This window comes from Pelodiscus sinensis, chromosome 3, assembly GCF_049634645.1.
Source record: "Pelodiscus sinensis isolate JC-2024 chromosome 3, ASM4963464v1, whole genome shotgun sequence".
NCBI lineage: Eukaryota > Metazoa > Chordata > Testudines > Trionychidae > Pelodiscus > Pelodiscus sinensis.
The window spans coordinates 83,078,276-83,098,718 of record NC_134713.1 but is presented as its reverse complement, the minus strand read 5'-3'; the positions used below and the strand labels follow the sequence as shown (position 1 = coordinate 83,098,718).

General features: G+C 41.3%; 1 protein-coding gene across 5 annotated transcripts in view; it reads left to right on the top strand.

The window, feature by feature from the left end:
- Positions 1 to 20,443, top strand: part of TRAPPC3L (trafficking protein particle complex subunit 3L) — a 58,870-nt gene that overhangs the window by 13,375 nt on the left and 25,052 nt on the right. For 2 of the 5 annotated variants that reach the window (XM_014573708.3, XM_075924021.1), the window contains exons 2-4: positions 12,387 to 12,434; positions 14,494 to 14,591; positions 18,887 to 18,986. In XM_014573708.3, the coding sequence (XP_014429194.1) occupies positions 12,432 to 12,434; positions 14,494 to 14,591; positions 18,887 to 18,986 (201 nt within the window). In that variant the 5' untranslated portion in view covers positions 12,387 to 12,431. Of the gene's footprint in view, positions 1 to 8,682; positions 8,900 to 12,386; positions 12,435 to 14,493; positions 14,592 to 18,886; positions 18,987 to 20,443 lie in introns of all 5 variants that reach the window. The other 3 variants (XM_006123231.4, XM_075924020.1, XM_075924022.1) reach the window with 3 other exon arrangements.

Here is a 20,443-nt window from a genome sequence, read left to right as displayed (position 1 = left end):
TCATTGGTACTTCTATTTTTTACAAAAACAAGTCTAGAATGGGATTCCCTTGGAAAAGCTAAGTTATGCTGAAGTAAAATAGGGAATAGATTTATGGCATCACCATTATGATCTGTGGCCATGATGGTCTGTAGCCATGATGTTCTAAAATAAGGAGCCTGCATTATGCAAAATGAAATAAGAAGATGATACCCAGTGGCAACTGGCAATACTAGATTTCTCTTACTGCAGCTTTCTTTACTGTATACTTGGGTGAGATTCTAAACCTAGTTAATTAATTAAACAAGCCATAAGGATTAGCTAAGCTAAACACTCAACTTCCTTTTTTCCAGCAACATCTAATATAGCAAAGATTGGGAATGTATTTGTTAAATCACACTTATACTAAAAGGAATAGAGAGAGTCTTGAAGACTGATACAATAATTAGTTAAGTTACTAAGTCCACATTTAAAAGCTTTTAGAGGAGTAGCCGAGTTAGTCTGTAACTAGAAAAACTTAAAAAACAACAGATAGTCTAGTAGTACTTTAAAAACTAACAAAACAAGATGGTATCATGAGCTTTCATGAGCATAACACAGATCAATCAAATCAATCAAATGCCAGCAATGCCCCACTGCCGTGTATATTGGCCAAACTGGACAGTCTCTACAGGAAAGAATTAATGGACACAAATCAGATATCCAAAAAGGCAACACCCAGAAACCTGTTGGAGAACACTTAACCTACCCAAGCACTCCTTAATGGATCTCCAAGCCATTGTGTTGTTTCAGGCCAATTCCACAAGCCAAATACACAGGGAAGAGTTGGAACTTCATTTACAAGTTTGATTCTTATCAGCATGGAATGAACAGAGATATCAACTGGCTTGCACACTACCTTCCACATCCTAATGACTTGACCGACCAACCAAAAAATTGAGGTGCTAATTGTTCTCTTGTAACTACTTGAACAATCTAGTCACTGTATTTTTTTCTCTTTTTTTTCCTCTCCCTCCCTTCCCTTATTTATTTTTGGATCTGGACTTTTAATACTCCAGTCATCTGAAGAAGTGGGTTATACCCTAAATCCACATTGTTCTTCAGACATCCACATTTTCATCTATATCATTTTCTCCTAATATGCAGTTTTCCTTATGTTTCATTCTTGCAGGTAGGCCCTGTATCTCCTTCTTGCACTGCTTACACTTGGCATGTTTTTCTTTTTTCCCAGAGAAGGAATTACTTCAAAATATTCCAGATAGGGTCTCTCTCTTACGCCCAAATGCCATTACAATTCCACTCTGCCTCTTTACACTACAGACCCTAGGTAGGAAAAATAGACCTGATAATACTTATGTTTAAGTATGTGACCTCAGTTGGGACACATTATATACTTAAAGCGGTTTAAGACTTTGCAGTATTGGGGCCATGGATTGTATATATTTAGAGGAACAGTGTTGGAAACAGCCTATGACACTTTCAGGCAGCTGCTCTTATTATAACTCATCATTTAGTGCTCAGAGGCGACAGTCAGGAGAACAGTTTCTGTGTAGCAGCAACTATGCAAATGTATGAAGATATGAGTTCTCCCCAAAAGAGTTTATTATATACACCCCTCTTTTCTCAATGCATTGTTCCTGGGCAGATCTCTGCATAATTCATGGTAAAGTCAGGGCCAATGCCTCTTCTAGTACTGTGATCCAGTGAAATGCAAAATCATTAGCAAAAATTACTAGTGGTATTGAAATAGACATCAAAACTTTTGGGAGCACTCTGCTAGCACTGTGCTCCGTTGTAAATACACAGCTTCTTGTACATGCCGGTCGGTGCTTCACAACACACAAACTGTCTATTTAATGCCACCTGCAGAACTTGTTGCAAGTACCTTTTGACACTTTATTTTCTCCTAATATTACATGATTTTCCACCTATGTGTAACCCTTCTGCCAGGTAGTTCTGGCAGCAGCCAGGACCAGGTTCAATATCTAGGGGTTCCTTTTCATCCATCCCACACAGAACTGGCTTGAGCCCCCACCCAGTAATCTGGGAAATTCACACTGACACAAGTTGAACCAGTCTTACAGCTCATGCCTGGAGGGCATGTAACATGCTGGTTCAGAGCTCTGCTCTGCTCTGCTCTGCTCTTCTCCCTCCCCTTTCTCTTCCCCTCCCCCCATGCCATTCACTTGAGTGTGGAAGGGAAAGGCTTGTCCATCAGAGACTCTTTACAATGACAGTGTGTCTCCTGCAAGCACTGGTGGTCATATTTTACAATTCCTACATTTAGGGTTAACATGGTTTGTGACCCCACAACAGCCAAAATGGTTACAATAAGCAAAATACCATTCTAACAATTGACTATCCATCAGGTCTATAGCACTGGCTGAACTGTATTTGCATAAGCATACCCAGGATTTCTTTCTCATTCCAGCATGAACTGTATTTACATAACAACAGTTGAATACCTTCTGGGGCTAAACAACAGAGTGAACATAACCACACCAAAAATCCCTTTCCCCTTCCTGCTGGCTGCATTGGAAACAGTGATTCATTCCCTGCTTACATATGCATAGAGGAAAAGCAATTCATGCACCACTTGAATTACATTTGTGCAGGGATTCCCACATTTATGATTAGAAATATCAAATCTCTCCATCTTCTTCTGTAATATTTGCAGGAGTTATTTTACGACAGTCTTATCAAGCTTCAGTTCACTTTAAAATTTTCTATTGATTGCATCTCAGTAGCTTCTAGATGCACTTTTCTGTTTTGTTTTTTTAGGTGATGCAGGCTTTCCCAAGCCTTCGTTCTTTCACTCAAAACATACATTAGCTGAAAATTGACAAGAAGTCCATCAATTGTAAACTCAAGATTGTTGAGTTAGGCAATCTGTACACTCAATGAGACAAATTTGCAGTGCAGCATTGGTTCCGTATGGATGTTTTGGTGTTTTCATCCCTTTCATGCTATTCTGTAAATATTATTGCTAGATCATCTTATTTAGGAATGACTTTCAAAGCACAGGTCAGTTCTGAAGCAAGCAATTTAAATTATGCTGTTTTAATAGGTCTTGTTTTGCGAAAATCAGCTTAGGAAACCTCAGCTTAATTGTAAGTTGAATGCTAGTTAGGGTAAAGGGGAGATATGAGGAAAGGATTGGGCCATGAAATCACTAACAATCTCATCCGGCGTCCCTAGTTTCTGGTGTGAGGTGGAGGTGCTGAGCCTTATTGCTTTTGTGGGATGCTAGAGTGGCCAAGGAGAGGAAAGATAGTCTAAAGATAGCCTGTGATTTGAGAGAGCAAGTTCTCTGCTGGAACTGAATGCAAGGTGCCTGTTCAGGGTCATTAATAGAGATGCTTCCATAATGCAAATGCCTCTTCCTTAAGAACTGGCTTGAATCTACCTCACAAATCAGACAAACCACTAACACAGGAGAGTGGATACAAACCAGCAATCTAGAAGCAAAAGGTTTTATTATCCTATTACCAATCACTTGAATCAGTTAGTTCCCAACCTGTTTGCATACCATCTTAGCTAGTGTATTTCATTTAAAGTTTGCACAACTTTTATGCATGCAATAGACTACTGCATAAGATATTTTTCTGCTTCGTACAATGTATTTTTCAAACAGATTTATGGCATATGTAATTCACTCTAGTGTACATTTTTCTCCTGTACAATTGCAAGATAAATAAGGTAGATTGAAGTTATTCATCCTTTTACATATAAGTCTGTGTCCACACTACAAAGAAAAGTCAGAAAAAGATACCCAAATTGCAAACTGCAATTTGCGTATCTTTTTCCACTTTTCTTCTGAAAGAGGCTTTTCCGACATTTGGCCCAGCTACACGGGGCCAAATGTCAGGGAAAAAACCCTGTTTCAGAACATCTCATCTTCCTCATAGAATGATGTTCACAGGGATGCCAAAAAACACATCTGTTTTTCCCCAGAAATATTCCAAAAGGCATAGTAATTTAAGTGCATTCTAACTGAATATATGAAATGGTATCAATTCATGTGATGCTCCTGAGTATCTTGTGCTGATTCAATTGCAGGATCAATTATATTTAGGGTCATTTTTAGGACTAGCTTTTACAAAGAAACACAGTTCATTTTCTTCCTGAGGTGCGTGGGGGAAGAGAAGTTTTGATCTTGTTCCCAAAGATAAGGAGGCAAATGGGAAACAATTCTTTTCAGTAGTGTAGGTGGGATTCTACTACTGACAAACAAGCAGTTTTACTAACAGTTTTAATGCCCGCCTTTATAATTTAATCAATGGATAGTATATTATCTGAGCCATCACATTCACTTATAACACTTTCATTTACATAATTTTAGGTCATTTGTGACAATACCCCACAAAACCATGGAAGTACATAATTAAAGACAGGAGAGACTGACTGTACCCTATGCTTTCCATCACTAGATCATGATTTTGTGCTGTATGCAAGCTGTTAAGGTGACTTCCGTTTTGCATAGCAGGATTTAAAAGTCTGCTTTTATGTTTCCCCTTTACCATTTTTGCTGGCTTGTGGTATAACCTTAAGTGCTTTTTGAAAATAAATTATTTCCATCCCTTCCCTCCAGTAAATTATAGGCTTTTTTTTTAAATAAGCTGTGTGCATTAAAACAATGCATCCGCTGTCAGAAATCTTTAGCTATAATGTTACTTCAGGTTTAGATCCAATAGTGAGTACAAATCAAATAACACATCTGCTGCTGAGGTAGCTCTCTTGAAACCAGTGCCAAAGTGTTTGCTGAAGTGGGAACTAAATAATTTCCTCTTTTTCCTCTTTGTGCTCCTGGGCTTAGCAACCTGAGTATGCTCAGTCTCAGAACCAACCCAGAACCACCATGCAGAGGAGTAAAGAGCCTGTATGTCCTTTATTTACAACACCATAGGGGAGGGATTTCTCTTTTTAAACACACACATAATACCATAATTACAATTTTACAATATAGTTCAATATTAATAACATTTCAGAGGTATTGTGTTATAACAGAGATGACTTGGATCATAAAGTGATGAATTTTGTAACTTAAATACAGGTGTGCTGGAACAATTTGTAAAGTGGGGGTGCTGAGAGCCATTGAACAAAACTATAAATCCTGTATACAATGGAAACCACTTCAAATTGGGGGAGCAGCAGTGCTCCAGCACTTGTAGTTTCAGGACCTACACTTAAAAACAGTTGATAGATTAAATGCAGATTTTCACTTCAAGTATATGTACAGCAGATTTTATTAATTATGACAATCATATAAGAAAGGGGCATTTCCCCCGATGGGTCATGTTATGGTTTTTAGCTTCCCATTTGCCTCCTGCTTCCTCCTAAAAACAATTCTGAATGGTAGAAGGGAAATGACTTCCCCAATTTATGCAATAGCCTGCTGTTCACATTCCTCTTTGTGGCTAAACAATGTAGATATTGGTTTTGCTTAAAGCTGTCTACCCAATTTTTTCAATCAACTCTCTGAATAAAAGATAACTACTGAATGACTAGGAATGAATGGGTAACGATAAAATTAATTTGCTTCTTTTAACTCATTGTTAACTTTACTGATTTCTAATCAAATGGAACGTTTTTTACTCCTGAAGACCTTAGTCTAGTCAACCACCTAAACATTAACTTTAAGCACATGAACAGTCTCAGTGATTTCAGCAGGATTATTTAAGTTAACTTCGTCTACACAGCTTCCCTCTTCCACAAAAACCTATGCAAATGAAACGTGGATTAGCATATTGTGGTGCTTCATTTGCATAATTAATTAGGAGCCATTTTTGCACAAGAGGTTTTGCGCAAAAAGGCGCCATCTACACAGTGCCTTTTGTGCAAAAAAACCCCTCTTTCGCAAGAGCTGTTCTTCCTCATTTTTTCAGGAAGAATGGCTCTTGCACAAGAGGGGGTTTTTGCGCAAAAGGGCTCCTAATTAATTATGCAAATGAAGCATGGCAATATGCTAATCCGTGCTTCATTTGCATAGGCTTTTGTGGAAGAGGGAAGCTGTGTAGATGTAGCCTAAGTGTGCATTCTGCTATATCACCACTTTCCCCACTCAAACCTGCCAGATGAACAAAGTAAATTCTGGTAATTTGTCCAGTATAATATGAGCTGGGGGAAAAGCTAATTTTGAGAACCATAAATAGTGTAGGTTTAAAGTAGACATTCTATTGGTTTACATATTCCCTGTATGGCAGTAGATATTAAAGATAATGAAATGTAGATCAAATAAAAGGGCACTCTTAAATAATATATTTTTAAATGCTTCTTATTTCTTTGTAATGTGAGTTAGGCAACTACTGTGCACCTTGTTGCCTAACTGCATTTTTAGGTGCCTAAACACTTCAAAAGAGAGCTAGAGTAGGATTTTCTTAAAGATGGAATTTAGGCATTATATCAATTTTACCCCTAATGAAAAGTAAGTTGTTTGTTTGTTTTAAATGAACTTGTCCTCAAATTTCCAATCCTTGAAGGAGTATATTTACTTGCCTTTTAATACTGCATTGATTAATACACGCCTGCAGGATTGGAAATTTGGGGAAAACTTAATTTAAAACAAACAAATAATTTACTTTTAATTGGGGTAAAATTGTCATAATTCCTAAATTCCATCTTCAAAAGAGATCTAGGGCAGGATTTTTTTAAAGTATTTAGGCACCTAAAATGAATTTGTGAAAACATTTTCATTCATACTAGATTAGATTCCACCCTTTCCTCTCTGTAATCAATGGGACTATTTGTTAAGCTTGATATTACTTGCTAAGGCTAGGTCTACACAACACATCTCTGTCGGCAGAGGGATGTAAATAAAGCACATTGAAAGTGCAAATGAAGCGGTGATTTAAATATCCCATGGTTCATTTGCATAATCACATTCTGGTGCTGTTTCGAACAAGCGCTATTTCGAAACTGAAACCATGGTTTAGACATGGTTCTGCCGACAACGGGGTGATTTTTCGACAGATCCTGTACTCCTCGTTTTTTGATCTGTCGAAAAATCACCCCGCTGTCAGCAGAACCTTAATGGGCCAGCGTCTAAACCGTTGTTTCAGTTTCAAAATGGAATTTGTTTGAAACAGCACCAGAACATGATTATGCAAATGAAGCACGGGATATTTAAATCCCCGCTTCATTTGCACTTTTGATGTGCTTTATTTACATCCCTTTGCTGATAGAGGGGTATAGTGTAGACCTACCCTAAGTCCATATAGCAGAATCTGGCCCATTAAGGATTATAATCACCCTGCCTATTTTTAAACTTCTGTTTGACCCTGACCTACTTTTGAGCCTAAATTAAGTTGACAAAATAGACTAAATTCAATTCTTCTGGTGTAAGAGGATTCAAATTGCACGTGCCTCAATGCCAGCAGGGTGGAAGGGAAATGACTTGCTGCAAAGGGGGATATTGTTTTCAGAAGTGTTTTCCCCAGAGTTCCTCTGGAATGATGGTCGAAGCATGAAGGAGCATACAAATGTTTAGCATATCTGGCACATATGCATTAATCATATGAGTTAAGTGTGATTGACAACCCTACTTTGTATCTTATTAAAGTATGTAGAGACTGTTTGGTCCACACAAGATTATGATTAGGGTTATGTGACTCTCACATTGGGAATCACTGCTACAGGCTATTGAAGAGATGTCTTGGGAGCACCTGCCTCTATATTCTAGGCCAGGGGTTCTCAAACTTCATTTTACCACAGCCCCCTTCTAGGGATGTAACTGTCTAGTTGCCTACCTGATAAGCATATGCTTATGGGTAGTGACTTGACTAGTCACTTCCCCCTCCCTCACCCCTGCTTGCTGCCTCTATCAGAGAAAGGCATCAAGGGTGGGAAAGCAGGAATCGGTGTTGGGGGGAGCTGGCTTAAAACTCGGTTCCCCCCAGTACTATCCTTGCAGGGGGCAGGGGAGGCAGAGGCGCTGCATCTCTTCATACATTTAAAAAGCAAAGGTGCATCGGGGTTAACTCCTGAGGCCAAAAGGGGGACTAAAACCTGAGCCTGCCTGAGCCCCATGACCAGGAAGGTGGGCAATGCCCAAGCCCCACCACCCCATGTGGGAGAGTGTCAAAACTGGAGCCCAAAGGCTTGAGTCGCAGGCAGAGGGCCAATAATGTGAGGCCTGCCACCCAGGATTGAAGCTCTCTGGTTTCAGCCAGAGGTAGGGTGGTTCAGGCTTCAACTTTGACCCCAGTCCCTGGAAAGTCTGAGCCAACCCAGATGACCCCATTAAAATGAGGTCTCAACCCACTCTGGAGTCCCACCCCACAGTTTGAGGATCCCTGCTCTAGGCAGTCTCTCCTTCCAGGCCCCATCAATGGTAACCCAACAAAAGCTCATAGACCTGCAGCTGAATATAGCTCCCTGATTTTATCCTTGAAAAGAATCTAAAGAACAGTTGCTTTGTTCAACAGTGTCTGGTGTTTGTGTTTTTATTTTCCACTCTGGAATCTCTTGTTTGCACTCTGAAGCAAAAGCGTGAACAATAGACCAGCTTTAATTTTTCCTGAGAGCATAAAATGTAGAATCACTTGGTGTTGCCTGGCCTGATTTCACGCAGTGAGATCCAGCTGTTGTTTACTGGGATTAGAATCCATTCTTAGGCATGGAGCAGCTATTTAGGTGGTTGTGCTTGGAAGCAAATCCGCTACCAATCAAATTGCTCCTAAAAAATGTAATGCTTGTAATGAATAGGAGGAGCATCAGCACAGAATGCAGCAAACGGATCTAATGCAAAGACAGAACAGAAGAGAGGAGAAAACTTTAGGAAGGGTGAAAAAAGAAATACAAGTACCTGGATGGGAAAATACTTCTGAAAGGAAAAAAGATATAAGTGAATGATCATACAGTTCACCCTTGTTCAAGCAACATGTCACGGCCAATGAACAGAAGACAAGATAATCACAAAATAGTAAGGTGTATTTAAATATATAAACATTACTGCATGTGAAGCTATTGTTTTATTGAAGTGTATTGTTTTGTGCAGTCATGATAGTAGACTAGCTAGAAAATAAAGCTGTGATACACATTTCAGGAAATCTATGCACCAAGAGATGAATCTGTCAATTGTAGAATGCACTGACGACATTTATGGCTTTGATGAAAAATAATCCTCTTGTGAGCAGCCAATCCTGTGACTTGACATATAGGGGAGCTTTTATTTTAGTTTCTTACTAGAACAGATCTCAGTATTAAAAATACCTGGAAGAAACTGACATTAATATTTCCTATGGAAACATTCTAATTTTTCTGTGACTGAAATGAAATGTTTTTCAGCCAGCCCTGGTCCAGAAGGAATCCAGATGGCAGAACTCTGCCCTCATTTTTGGGAGAGCAGAGCAATATCAACAAATTGTCTAGCAGCACCTTAAAGACTAACAAAACAGGTAGATGATAGCATGAGCTTTCGTGGGCAAAACCCACTTCTTATCAGCTACCCCGCTGAAGCTTTAGAGTAGTGGTTCCCAAACTTTTTGGCATCACGCCCTCTTTTTGATTTTTGAGAAACCCTCATGCCCCTCCCCCCCCCCCCCAAATAGCAGTAAAACTTGTTGAGAAAAAAACGGAACTGACTGGGGCCAAAAAACAAAAATAGCAGCAAAACTTGGGGGGGGGGAGCAGGATTGATTGGGGTCGGGGGGTCACCTTGCGCACACACACCCTGGAATTTCTTCACACCTCCCAGTGTGGAAACCCATGCTTTAGATCAATATCAGTCATGCCTTTAGCACGAACCATGCTGCAGTTACAGATACAGATGGCTTAGGCAGGGCTGCAGTATATGAGCTGCCCAGCTGGATAACTAAACATGCCTCCTTGATGGTGGACCACACCCTCTTGGGGCTATGTGGTGCTTGACCACCACCGAGGCCAGTCCTCTTTCCTAGCATGAGAGACAGATCCTACACTCTGGCTTGAATGGGAAAGACAGGGACTAGTGAACCTGCACTTCACAGGGTAGGAGCTGGTCCTTAAGATCAAAATCTGCTCCCATTGGAAACAGTGTTAGAGCTCAGATTGATATCAATTGTACGTGGATTTGTCCCATAACCAGAAACTATTGATTGCCAAATACAGACAAAATGAAACATTTTTCTGCTCCAACTATTATGCTTGTTCAGTATTTTGATCAAGTGCACTATCTGTTAATATTCTCTTGATATTCCAAAGTTCATCGGCATATGAAACTGTCCCTGAAGCCTTTCTTAAACTACACAAGTATAAAAGTGAGAAATGAATATTCTTCTGTTCCATTAAAGGGTTAGAAAACCAAGATTGTCAATTTTTCTCTAGTTTGCTGACTGTGGTTTTAAGGGGTGAAATAGCCAACTACTGGAAATCTGCCACAAGAACACTCGGCTAACTTTTTGTTCAGGAGCCTGCCTGCCAAATGTGCATGTAGAAGGATGTCCATTTTTGGATTGCCTTAAGTAACTTTGCCCAGAAGTACAGTCTGGAAGTTTCTTTGTTTCTGTAAGGAACTTAAGGTGAATCATCCTCACTTTTACCAACCATTTCTGATGTGACTTTGTTCTTAACTGCTATTCAAAATTACACTTAGGGGGTGCCAGTTGACAAAATGATGTAAGGCATTGGCCTTCTGTTTTGTAACATAAAGCTTTGGTCATCAATGAAAATGAGTTTGTCAGTACAAGTCTAGTCTCCTCTGAAGAAATCTGGATAAAAAACCCAACAGGGTGCACACAACTAGTAGCTACTAGGGCTGTCAATCAATATGCATTAAGGCCTGCGATTAATGCAGTTCAGGATTAACACGTTAATTTTTTAATGCATTAATTGCAGGGGTTAATGCTGCTCTTCCACTTTGGAGTACCACTGCAGCGCTTCAAAGGGGCAGTGCAATGCAGAGCCTGGGATCAGTTGAGGACTCCCCAGCTGACCCTGGGCTCCACTGCCCCTTTGAAACACACAGAGGAGGCGTTTAAAGGGGCAGCTGCTTCACAGCTGAGCCTGGGATCAGCTGTGTGGTGGCTGCCCCTTAGAAATGCCACCTCCATGTGTTTTAAAGGGGCAGTGGAGCCCAGGGTCAACTGAGGACTCCCCAGCTGATCCCAGTCTCCACACGGCATTTCCTCAGAACCCAGGATCAGTTGGGGAGTCCTCAGCTGATGTCAGGTTCCGGGTAAGTGCTGTGTAAACCTGGGGTCAGCTGGGGATTCAGCTGCCCTTGGATTCTAGGGAAATGCCACACGGAGCCCGGGATCCACAGCTGACCGCAGGCTCCAGGGCTGCCCCTTTGAAATGCCAGAGGTGGTGTTTTAAAGGGGCAGCAATGGAGCCCAGGGTCAGTTGGGGACTGCTCAGCTGATCCTGGGCTCGCCGTGGCAGCAGAACTCAGGGTCAGGTTCTGGGGAAATGCTGGGCAGAGCCTAGGATCAGCAGGGGAGTCCTCAGCTGACCCCAGGCTCCACGGTTGCCCCTTTGAAACGCTGAATGAACTTGGGCAAATTCCTTCTGTTTTGGCCTTTGTTTTATTTACCAATTCTTTGAAGGAGTCATTGTGTCTTAATAGGTGTTTGTGCAGAGTTCTGCACAATTGGACTGAGCTCAAGTAGGGCTGTTAGATGCTGCCATATGTAAGTACAGCTATACTAATTCCCATTCAAGTCAATTGTTGTAGTCATAAGGCAAGAAGGGCTTGATTGACCTAAATGAGAAGAATACTGAGTTCTGTATTTTTATGGGTGAAATGTCCCCAGTGTCCAGTCCAAAGATAGTAAATGGGCTATAGGTTGGGGTGAGCTGTAGAGATTCCAGGCATAGGAAAGCAGAAACTTTTCCTCTAGGATGAAGTGCAACTCCAGGAGGCTGGTCTAATGCCTGGGACAGGAAAATCTAGGTAGCACCATTGGCCTTTTCCCCTGTCCTGCCCCAAATGCTGAGATATACTCTTGTGATCTGCTCACTGCCCAGGCTGCTAGAATCCTACTCGTGCACCAAGTGTGTTGTCTAGGGACCAGAAATATTTGTCAGTCTCCAAACCAATGACAAAGACTGTCTTAAAGAGAGCTTCAGCAAGGGTATTTTTTCTTTAAAAGAATTAGTCTGATCAACAACAAAAGTGTGAAAAAGATATGAGAAACCTAGATTGGAGGGTGGGGAGACTATTTCACCTTGATTACAATTATCATCTGAGATTTTAAAAATTACTATTCAGATTATTTGTATTGTGGGAGCAACTCAGAAGCCTAGTTAGGGCCCCTTATTGTCCTAAGTGCCAAGGCTCACTTCCTACCAAAGTGATTTAAATTGTGATGTAATGTTTAAACTGCATTTCCATTTCAATCCATCACCTTTTGCTTCTTTCTTTTAGCAGTCCCTCCGAAGCCACACAAGTGAACCCCTGTCATTTTTCTTTACTTCTTTTTATCTTTTAGGACTGGCATTTACCAAGCATCTCATCCTCTGCCTCGGCACATCACATGGTATGCAACAAATCTAGGTTACTCCATTTCCTGCCATTCCTCTGGATTTTTTCAGCAATACATTTGCAGTACAAAGTGTGTTTCAGACATAAGAACTTTTTATCCAATTGTTTCTGCTGAAAGTCCCCACAGAACATTGGGCACATTTCACAAACTTCTCTATTATGGAAGGAACGACCCAGCTAGAATTTCATTCTTGTCATAGAGGGCTCGATTATGCTCCCGTTTTACTCAGCTGAGCAGGGCTGAGCAAGATCCTCAACTGAATAAGACCTACCCAGATTTGGGGTTTGGATCAGGTGTCATGCACAGTCCCCCCTCTCTGGATACTCCCCTTTATGAGCAAGTGGCTGGGCAGAGGCAGACTTTGCTTAGTTCCATCCCATGCCTATCCACTGGCTACAGCAGAGAGATAGTCACGAGGCAGGGAAATCAATTACACTCAAGGATGAAAGATGCATTACCCCTCCTTCACCCCAGAGGAAAGGAGGAATTGTGTCCTGGATGAGCATCTCAGACACTATGCTTTCAGGGGCTATTCCCTAATTGGGGCAGTTTATTCACCAACCCATACTCACAACTTAAAAGCACAATCTAAGCCCTTGCCTACACACAAAAGTTACACAATACATGGGTATAGTAAAAAGGGTGGGGGACAACCTCCTTTTGTGAGCACAGTTCTATTGGTATAAACATTCTTACATCTGTCTAGCTAGTCCCATATTGGTAAAGGAATAAGCTGTACTAGTAAAAGTACCTTTGTGTATAATAACTTCTTCCACACGAGCTTAATCTTCTCTTGTACTGTGAGCATTTAGACATACAAGGTGGAAGGAACCCTTATATTTGATTTTACCCAGACTCATTTTGGGGGTATGTGTCTGCACTCACCCTAAGAACCCAGATTTGGTACTAATAGGCAAGTTGAAGTCATGGAAGGCCCCTGGTGCCTTGGTGTAACCCAGCAAGCACAGAACACAGAATTCTGAACATTTTATAGTGAACCATATGATTCAAGGGAAACTGGGTGTTGGTGTCTGAGTTTGTCTACATTAGAAAAGTGCCCAAGGCTAGCTCTCGTGTTGTAACTAATCTCAGAGCACAGATCCAGGTTAATTCTTTCTACCTCAGTTTAGGAGGCCATTATCCACTTTTCCTAACATAGCTAAATCCTCTGGGAATAACCAGATCGCACTGAACATATCATCTCTTCCGAGGAACTTCGTGCTTTTGCTCTCCTACCTTGTTGATTTGACATACAGACTTTAGAAGCAGGTAGCATTAGCAGCAGAACAAACTTCTGGCTTAACAATGGAAAGTAATAGACTTATTTGTGTGGCAGAAATAGTGTAAGGATAAAACTCTTCAGTTCAGGAATCTGGAAGTGCAATAGCACTAAGAATGGAAGAAGAGCTGCTGATGAAAAGAATTAAAAATACTGATCTCGCATTAGATAGCTGAAAGAAGGAGAGGACTCCTCTGCTTTGCCTTGTCATTCACACCTATGCAGAAGAAGTGCAAAGTGGGTGTAAAGTGTTACTGTTCTGAATCAATAACTTTCTGCATCCATTTTGCATTCACTGTGCATAAATGTGAATGACAAGACTCAGACTCATTGCGCCTTTTTCGATGCAATGGAATTTAACTACACAAGTTGCTACTACTCTTGTAAAAGACCTAATGCTGAACTTGGCAGTCATCCCAAATGCCTAGCATTAGTCATGTTTTTTAAAAAATATTAGTCTTCTTCCTTCCAAAATTAAAACATATTGTTCTGCACCAGTCTTGCAAATGGTACTCCATGCAGGCATAAGGAGTGATGGTACAGATCTCTTGACAATACTGGGGTCTAGGTGAGAGGTGATGATAAGATAAGGTATACTGAACCCACATGCTGGATTTCACTGGCTGCATGTCTATAGACAGAAGATGTGTAAAGATAAATGTTGGGATTTTATGTATAAAGACAACATAGGAGGTTAGAAGGAACAGTATGAATTTGTTCCTAGTTTCTTTCTCAAGTCATATCCACACTCTTTTTTCCCCCTTTGTTTGACAGAGCAGAGAACTCTTTGTGCTCACCTATGGTGCTTTGGTAGCCCAGCTGTGTAAGGACTATGAAAAGGATGAAGATGTGAACAAGTATCTAGACAGAATGTAAGTAACATATTTATTCTTCATTCCACATCCAGCTTAGCATTAGTGACATCTACCTGCTCAGATATATTTCCCTCCAGCCTCTTATTGTTTGTTATTTGCAGAACAACAGAATCAGGTTTGGGACCACGCAAAGCAAGACAGTCCTTAACACCAAGACACTTACAATAAACTTCCTTGCAATTGACAAGATGGTTCAAGAGAAAAACCCATCACCCTAACAGAGACCCCCTTGGATGATTGCTTTCCCTGAACATTCTAGCAGATAAATTGAATGGCAGGAATGTTAGTGTCTTTTAATTTGGCAATTAATAAACAAGTAAGATCTTTGGGGACAGGGAAGGTCTTTTAGCACTGAGTTTGTATAACACTTAGCACAATACAAATCTAGTCCATGAGGAGGCTCCTAGGGATTACAAAAAACCATAAATAATACTATCATGAAAAATTGGACAGAAGCAATTTTTGAATTAGTTATCAATAAAACCTGTTTCTCAGAGGTAAGCTCATCCATATGGAAAACCTAAACTTATCATGGGACCTACATGTTCAATCAAAACAACTAGAATTTTGGATATCAGATACAATAAACTGCTTGCAAGCAAGTTATAGGCCAATAGCTACTCGCAAAAATTGTTCAGGACCACACCTGTTTGAGAAAAGTGCGATGTACACTCAAATTGAAATAAGAAAACAAACTATGGTAATTGAATCACTCATTAATTCTTCACCCCGCTCCAATCAGTATAATTTATTTTAGGGCATTAAATGTAGGTTCTTTGCAGGTTCTGTGGTAAAAATAGGGAAAAGTTCAAGCTGGGAGGTATGGAGTCCTACTTTACTTCTCTTCTACTACATGAAGATTTTCCTACGCTGTTTTACCTTTTCCATTCGATGAACAAACTGCTCTGGTTTAACCCCACTAACACAGTTACATGAATTTAGCCCACTGTTTTTATTGAAGTTTTTGTGAACAGGGCTATTTTGCCTCTCTGTTTCTGCAGCATTATACAGATTGTAAGTCATCAGCATGTCACTTCAGTTGGTTTTACGGCTCTAAAGGTTAAACTTAAAAATAACCTGAGCACTCTCTGGTATTGGTGATGTACATATTTTAATAACTGCTAATGAAATATTTACTAGGGCAGCTAATGATGATACTTAGCTAAATGGGCCAGTCAATAAATAAATATTTCATCGCTTGCCAGTACATCACACAGTGTTATTTTGAACCTTAGTCTTCCAGAAAGCTTTTTGTGATAACATGGCTTTGGGTATGATATAAGTTTTAGGCTTTTTGTCACAGGGCCTTATCCAAAATCAATGAGAAACTTTCCATTGACATCAGTGGACTATGAATAAGGCCCATAACAAGTAGTGAAAGAGATTAAGAAAGAATTAAGTTCAAATGGATATGGAAAAAAAAATCAATAGAAGCATTTCTGAGCTTGGCCCAGGTGCTTGCATTTACGTTTGTCAGTTTCATTAACTTTTCCTTCTACAAAACCTCCTGCACAATGTGTGACATAATTCAGGGATAGTTACAGAGACTATCTGTATATATTTAATATTTATATCATATATATAGTAGCCCAGTGTCTGAGAGTCTATAACACTGAAATGCTGGCTGTTCCCTGTGGGGGACACTGTTGCCTGAAATGCTGGCTGTTCCCTCTGGGCAGCCCGTGCTGCATGGGGAGTGCGAGGCCCAAACAGCTGATTGCGCCGCTTGCTCCCCCACGGCGGCCTGGCTGAGCGGTGCAGAAGTCAGCCGAGTGCCACGGCGGGAGGCGAAGGGGTGCGGGGCGATGACGTGCAGCATGACAGTGGCTCCAGGCCCTCCCCCCCGGCCGTGTATGTCAACTTCCACCGTGGCGCTCGGCTGACTTCTGCAGTGCTTAGCCAGGCCGCTGCATGGGAGCAAGTGGCACAAGCGACTGTTTGGGCTCCACACCCCTCATGCAGCATGGAGAGTGCAGCGCCCAAATGGCCAATTGGGCTCCACGGTCCCCCAAGTGAGAGGCAGGAGGGGGAGGAGAAGAGAAAGAGAGAGACAGAGAGAGAGGCAGGAGGCAGAGGAGAGCTGAAGGAGAGAAAGGGGGAGGCAGTAGGAGGAGGAGGAGAGAGAGAGAAATGGAGCGAGAGACCGGAGGCTCAGGGGAGAAGGCCGACATGGAGGAGAGACCTGAAAATCCCGTCTTATGACGGGCTAATTGGCTAGTATATTATATAATAGCCAATATTAATATTATTATCTTCAGAAGGCATGCAGTGAATTCAAAGGACCTACTTTATTTGGAGAATGATTTACAGTCTTTCATCCATTTTATATTGTCATTTCTCTGGAATCTGAGTTCCATCTCAACATTTTAATTGAATTTAAATTTAGTTAAATGCAAAATACATTTGGCCTAAATGCAACTAGTTTTGCGCAGAAGTTATGTAACAAACACTTCAGCTATTGTTTATGGTGATGAGAAATCAAGAGGAAGGAGCATATTGCTAGTAGAAAAGAGAGAAAAGAAAGTGAAGAAGGAATTTCAGAGGAGGAATGAAAGAAGGAAGAAAAGAGAAAGGAGGGTAAAGGGAAAGGGAACAGTGGATGGAGGAAGGACAACAGAAGGCTGGCAGTGGAAGAGGAAGCTATGGAGGGATGGAAGAACCTACTCATATCTTGTGTGAGCCATTTCAGAGAGGCTGCAAGGGATAAGTATCAGAGGGGTAGCCATGTTAGTCTGAATCTGCAAAAGCGGTGAGGAGTCCTGTGGCACCTTATAGACTAACTGAAGTGTTGGAGCATAAGCTTTCATGGGCAAAGACCCACTTCGTCAGATGCAAGGTCTCTTGCAAGGGATAAGACTTTCAACCTGCAATTTCTGTGGCAGGCAAATGAACCAAGATGCTCAGGACAAATTGGACTCTGATCTGTTAGGCAACCCAAGTTATGTGATTGATGGGGAAGTACTTTTTTTCTCTCTATGGAAAACTACTGAAATGTCTTTAATAAATACATTAATACCACAGTCATGCCAGGGTTCAGGGTGCTCCAAGTCTAAGGGACACACTATCACAGCGGGTCAGATGAACGTTCTCTTTGTTCTTGCATAAATTGTACTTTATTGCAGGAGTCCACACAAAACATTACTCTCTGAAAACTGCAGTCAAAATGGCCTCTGCCAATTTTGCTAACCAGGTAGGCTGGTGTCAGCCAGCCATGGAACTAGTGGACATACCACTAGTATGCCATGGTAATGAACATGGTACAAAAACCTAAATAGAACAAAACCAGAATGTGTCTTCACTTGTGATCAAGTGCAAGCATCTAGCACAAAACACAGAAATATATTGCTATGAAGGACTGCAATAGTTTCACTTTGAAGGACCAGGTAACTGGGAACATTGATTGGTTTCTTCAATTATTCTGTCATTTATTTTTTTGCCAACTACTCTGTTTCACACACACTTCAAAGAACCTAAAATTTGCAAATTTCAACCTAAGCAAATGTGAAAAGGACATGCCAGTCTCTCAGACTATGCCTGGGTGTGCCAAACCAGTGTTTCTCAACCAGTGGTACAAGTATCCTTAGGGGTACTCAAGAGAAGTCTGGGGGGTACATCAACACAACTGAAATTTAGTTTTTAGTTTTACAGCACTTTATTGTTTTTGTACTTTTTACACCCCAAAATTTCATCACCCACTCAGCTACGATTAAGTTGTTTAAACTAATGTGTTGCAATAGTAGAAAAAAATGTTGTGTGTCTGAAAACCATAGCTACTGGGGGTACTTATAATTTTTTTACTTTTTAATTATTTTTTTAAAGGGGTACTTTATAAAAAAAGATTGAGAAACACTGTACCAAACTTTCATACTTAGGGCAATGAGACTGCTAGTGTCATCACATCAGCTGGTCACACTATGCTCAGTGTGTAATGGTCTTTTCAGAGGAACCCCTTTGAAAGCCATATGTCAGAAAATTACTATCTTGCCGCTACTAAAATCTAACCACTGTATCAATGCTAAATTGTATCAATGCCAACATTAAGACCTCTTTGACAGCATAGAGTACAGGCCCATTCTACATGGCCAGTGTGAAGTGGCCTTAGTGTATATAAAAACGGGTCCAAGTAAAATCTCCATAACTGAGAATATCTCCTCACTCAGGCAGCCGCAGCTTTTTCTAACCCAGTTCATGCTGCTGCTTTTCACAGAGAAAGAGTGAGACTAGACAGAGGAATAAAGGGAGGAGACACAAAGCATTCAGCTTTTCATGTAACTTTATTTTCTTTGCCGCAGGGGATATGACATTGGTATAAGACTGATCGAAGACTTTTTGGCTCGCTCTGCTATGAGGAAGTGCCGTAGCTATTCTGAAACTGTAGACGTGATTGCACAGGTAAATATGTTTAAAGTAGCTAGCCTTTGGTATCTTCCGATGTCCTCAACCTGTGGGTGGACCATAGGACCTTATCTCATATCACTTCCTTCCAAAGCAGAGTTAGTCCATCTACCAATATGGTAGACTGTCTGACATGAAGGTATGATAAAGCAGACCGGATAGTCTGATGTCCTTCATATTAACACCAGCACACAAACTAAAGGTTGTTCACAGCAACAGTTCTCAGCCCCAGTGAGCACTGAAGAGTGCTATGATACTGTGAACTGTGAGCCTTTGAACTCTCCCACTACACTCACAATACTGGTCGACACAGCTAGGACAAGGGAGTTATAACCAAGATCATGAGATGGCTAAACACTGAAGCATGTGCTTAACTTTCAGGAGCAATCCTCCCATAGTTCTGTTCTGTAGCTTTTATGTATATTTTGATGGCTACCACTGAGTCTATAGAGGATGCAGTGACTTCTGATTGGTCACTAGTAATTTAGCCAGATTTACTTACCTTAAATTTAGAACAGATTGTATGAGGTTCCACAAGGAATCATTATAACCAAGTACTGGTTCAAATAGGTATGAATTCAAATGTCTACATAGAGGTTATGTGCAGCTCTGCTGATGAGGGGAATGGAATGGGTGGGTGGGGAAACAGGGCAACTGCTCCATGGTATGACAGTTCAAAGGAGCCTGAGGCTCCCAGCCACTGCCGCTGCTACTGAGACAGCAGCAGTGGCCAGAGTTGTAGGCCCCTTCAGTTGCTGCCACAGCCCCGTGAGATGCAAACCAGGGAGCTCTGAGGGCTGGTGTGTGTATGTGTGTGTGGGGGGGGGGGGGGGGGGGTGGCACTAAGGGCTGGCTGCCTCCAGCCCTGCCTCTTCTGATACTGAGGAATTGCCCCCCCCACACACACATTGCTCACTTATAAAGGGCCAATTTACTTGTGCTAATCGAGATCAAAGGAGATGTTAATAATACTGTTTTTGCCTCTCCATAACAACATAAGAGCAAAAGAATGGCCATACTGGGTGAGACAGGATACTAGCCCAGTATCCTGTCTTCCAACAGTGGCCAATGCCAGATGCCCCAGAGGGAGTGAACAGAACAGGTGATCATCAACTGATCCCTCCCGTCACCCATTCCCAGCCTCTAACAACAGAGCCTGACGGTACCATTCATACCCATATTGGCTATGAACCATTGATGGACCTGTCCCTCATGAATTTATCTAGTTCTTTTTTAAACCCTGTTAAAGTCCTGGTCTTCACAACATCTTTGATATTCACACACAAGTGAATTGATCTGTGGCTCTCTGAGCTGGTCTGTTAGAATCACATAAGAATATGAAAAGAACAGGTTCTGACTCATGGAGTGCCTCAGCTTGCAAAGGGGCACTGTTTCTCCTCCCCATAAACCTTCCTTACTGAGTGCTTCATCAAATTCAGGTGCTTTCCCCCTCC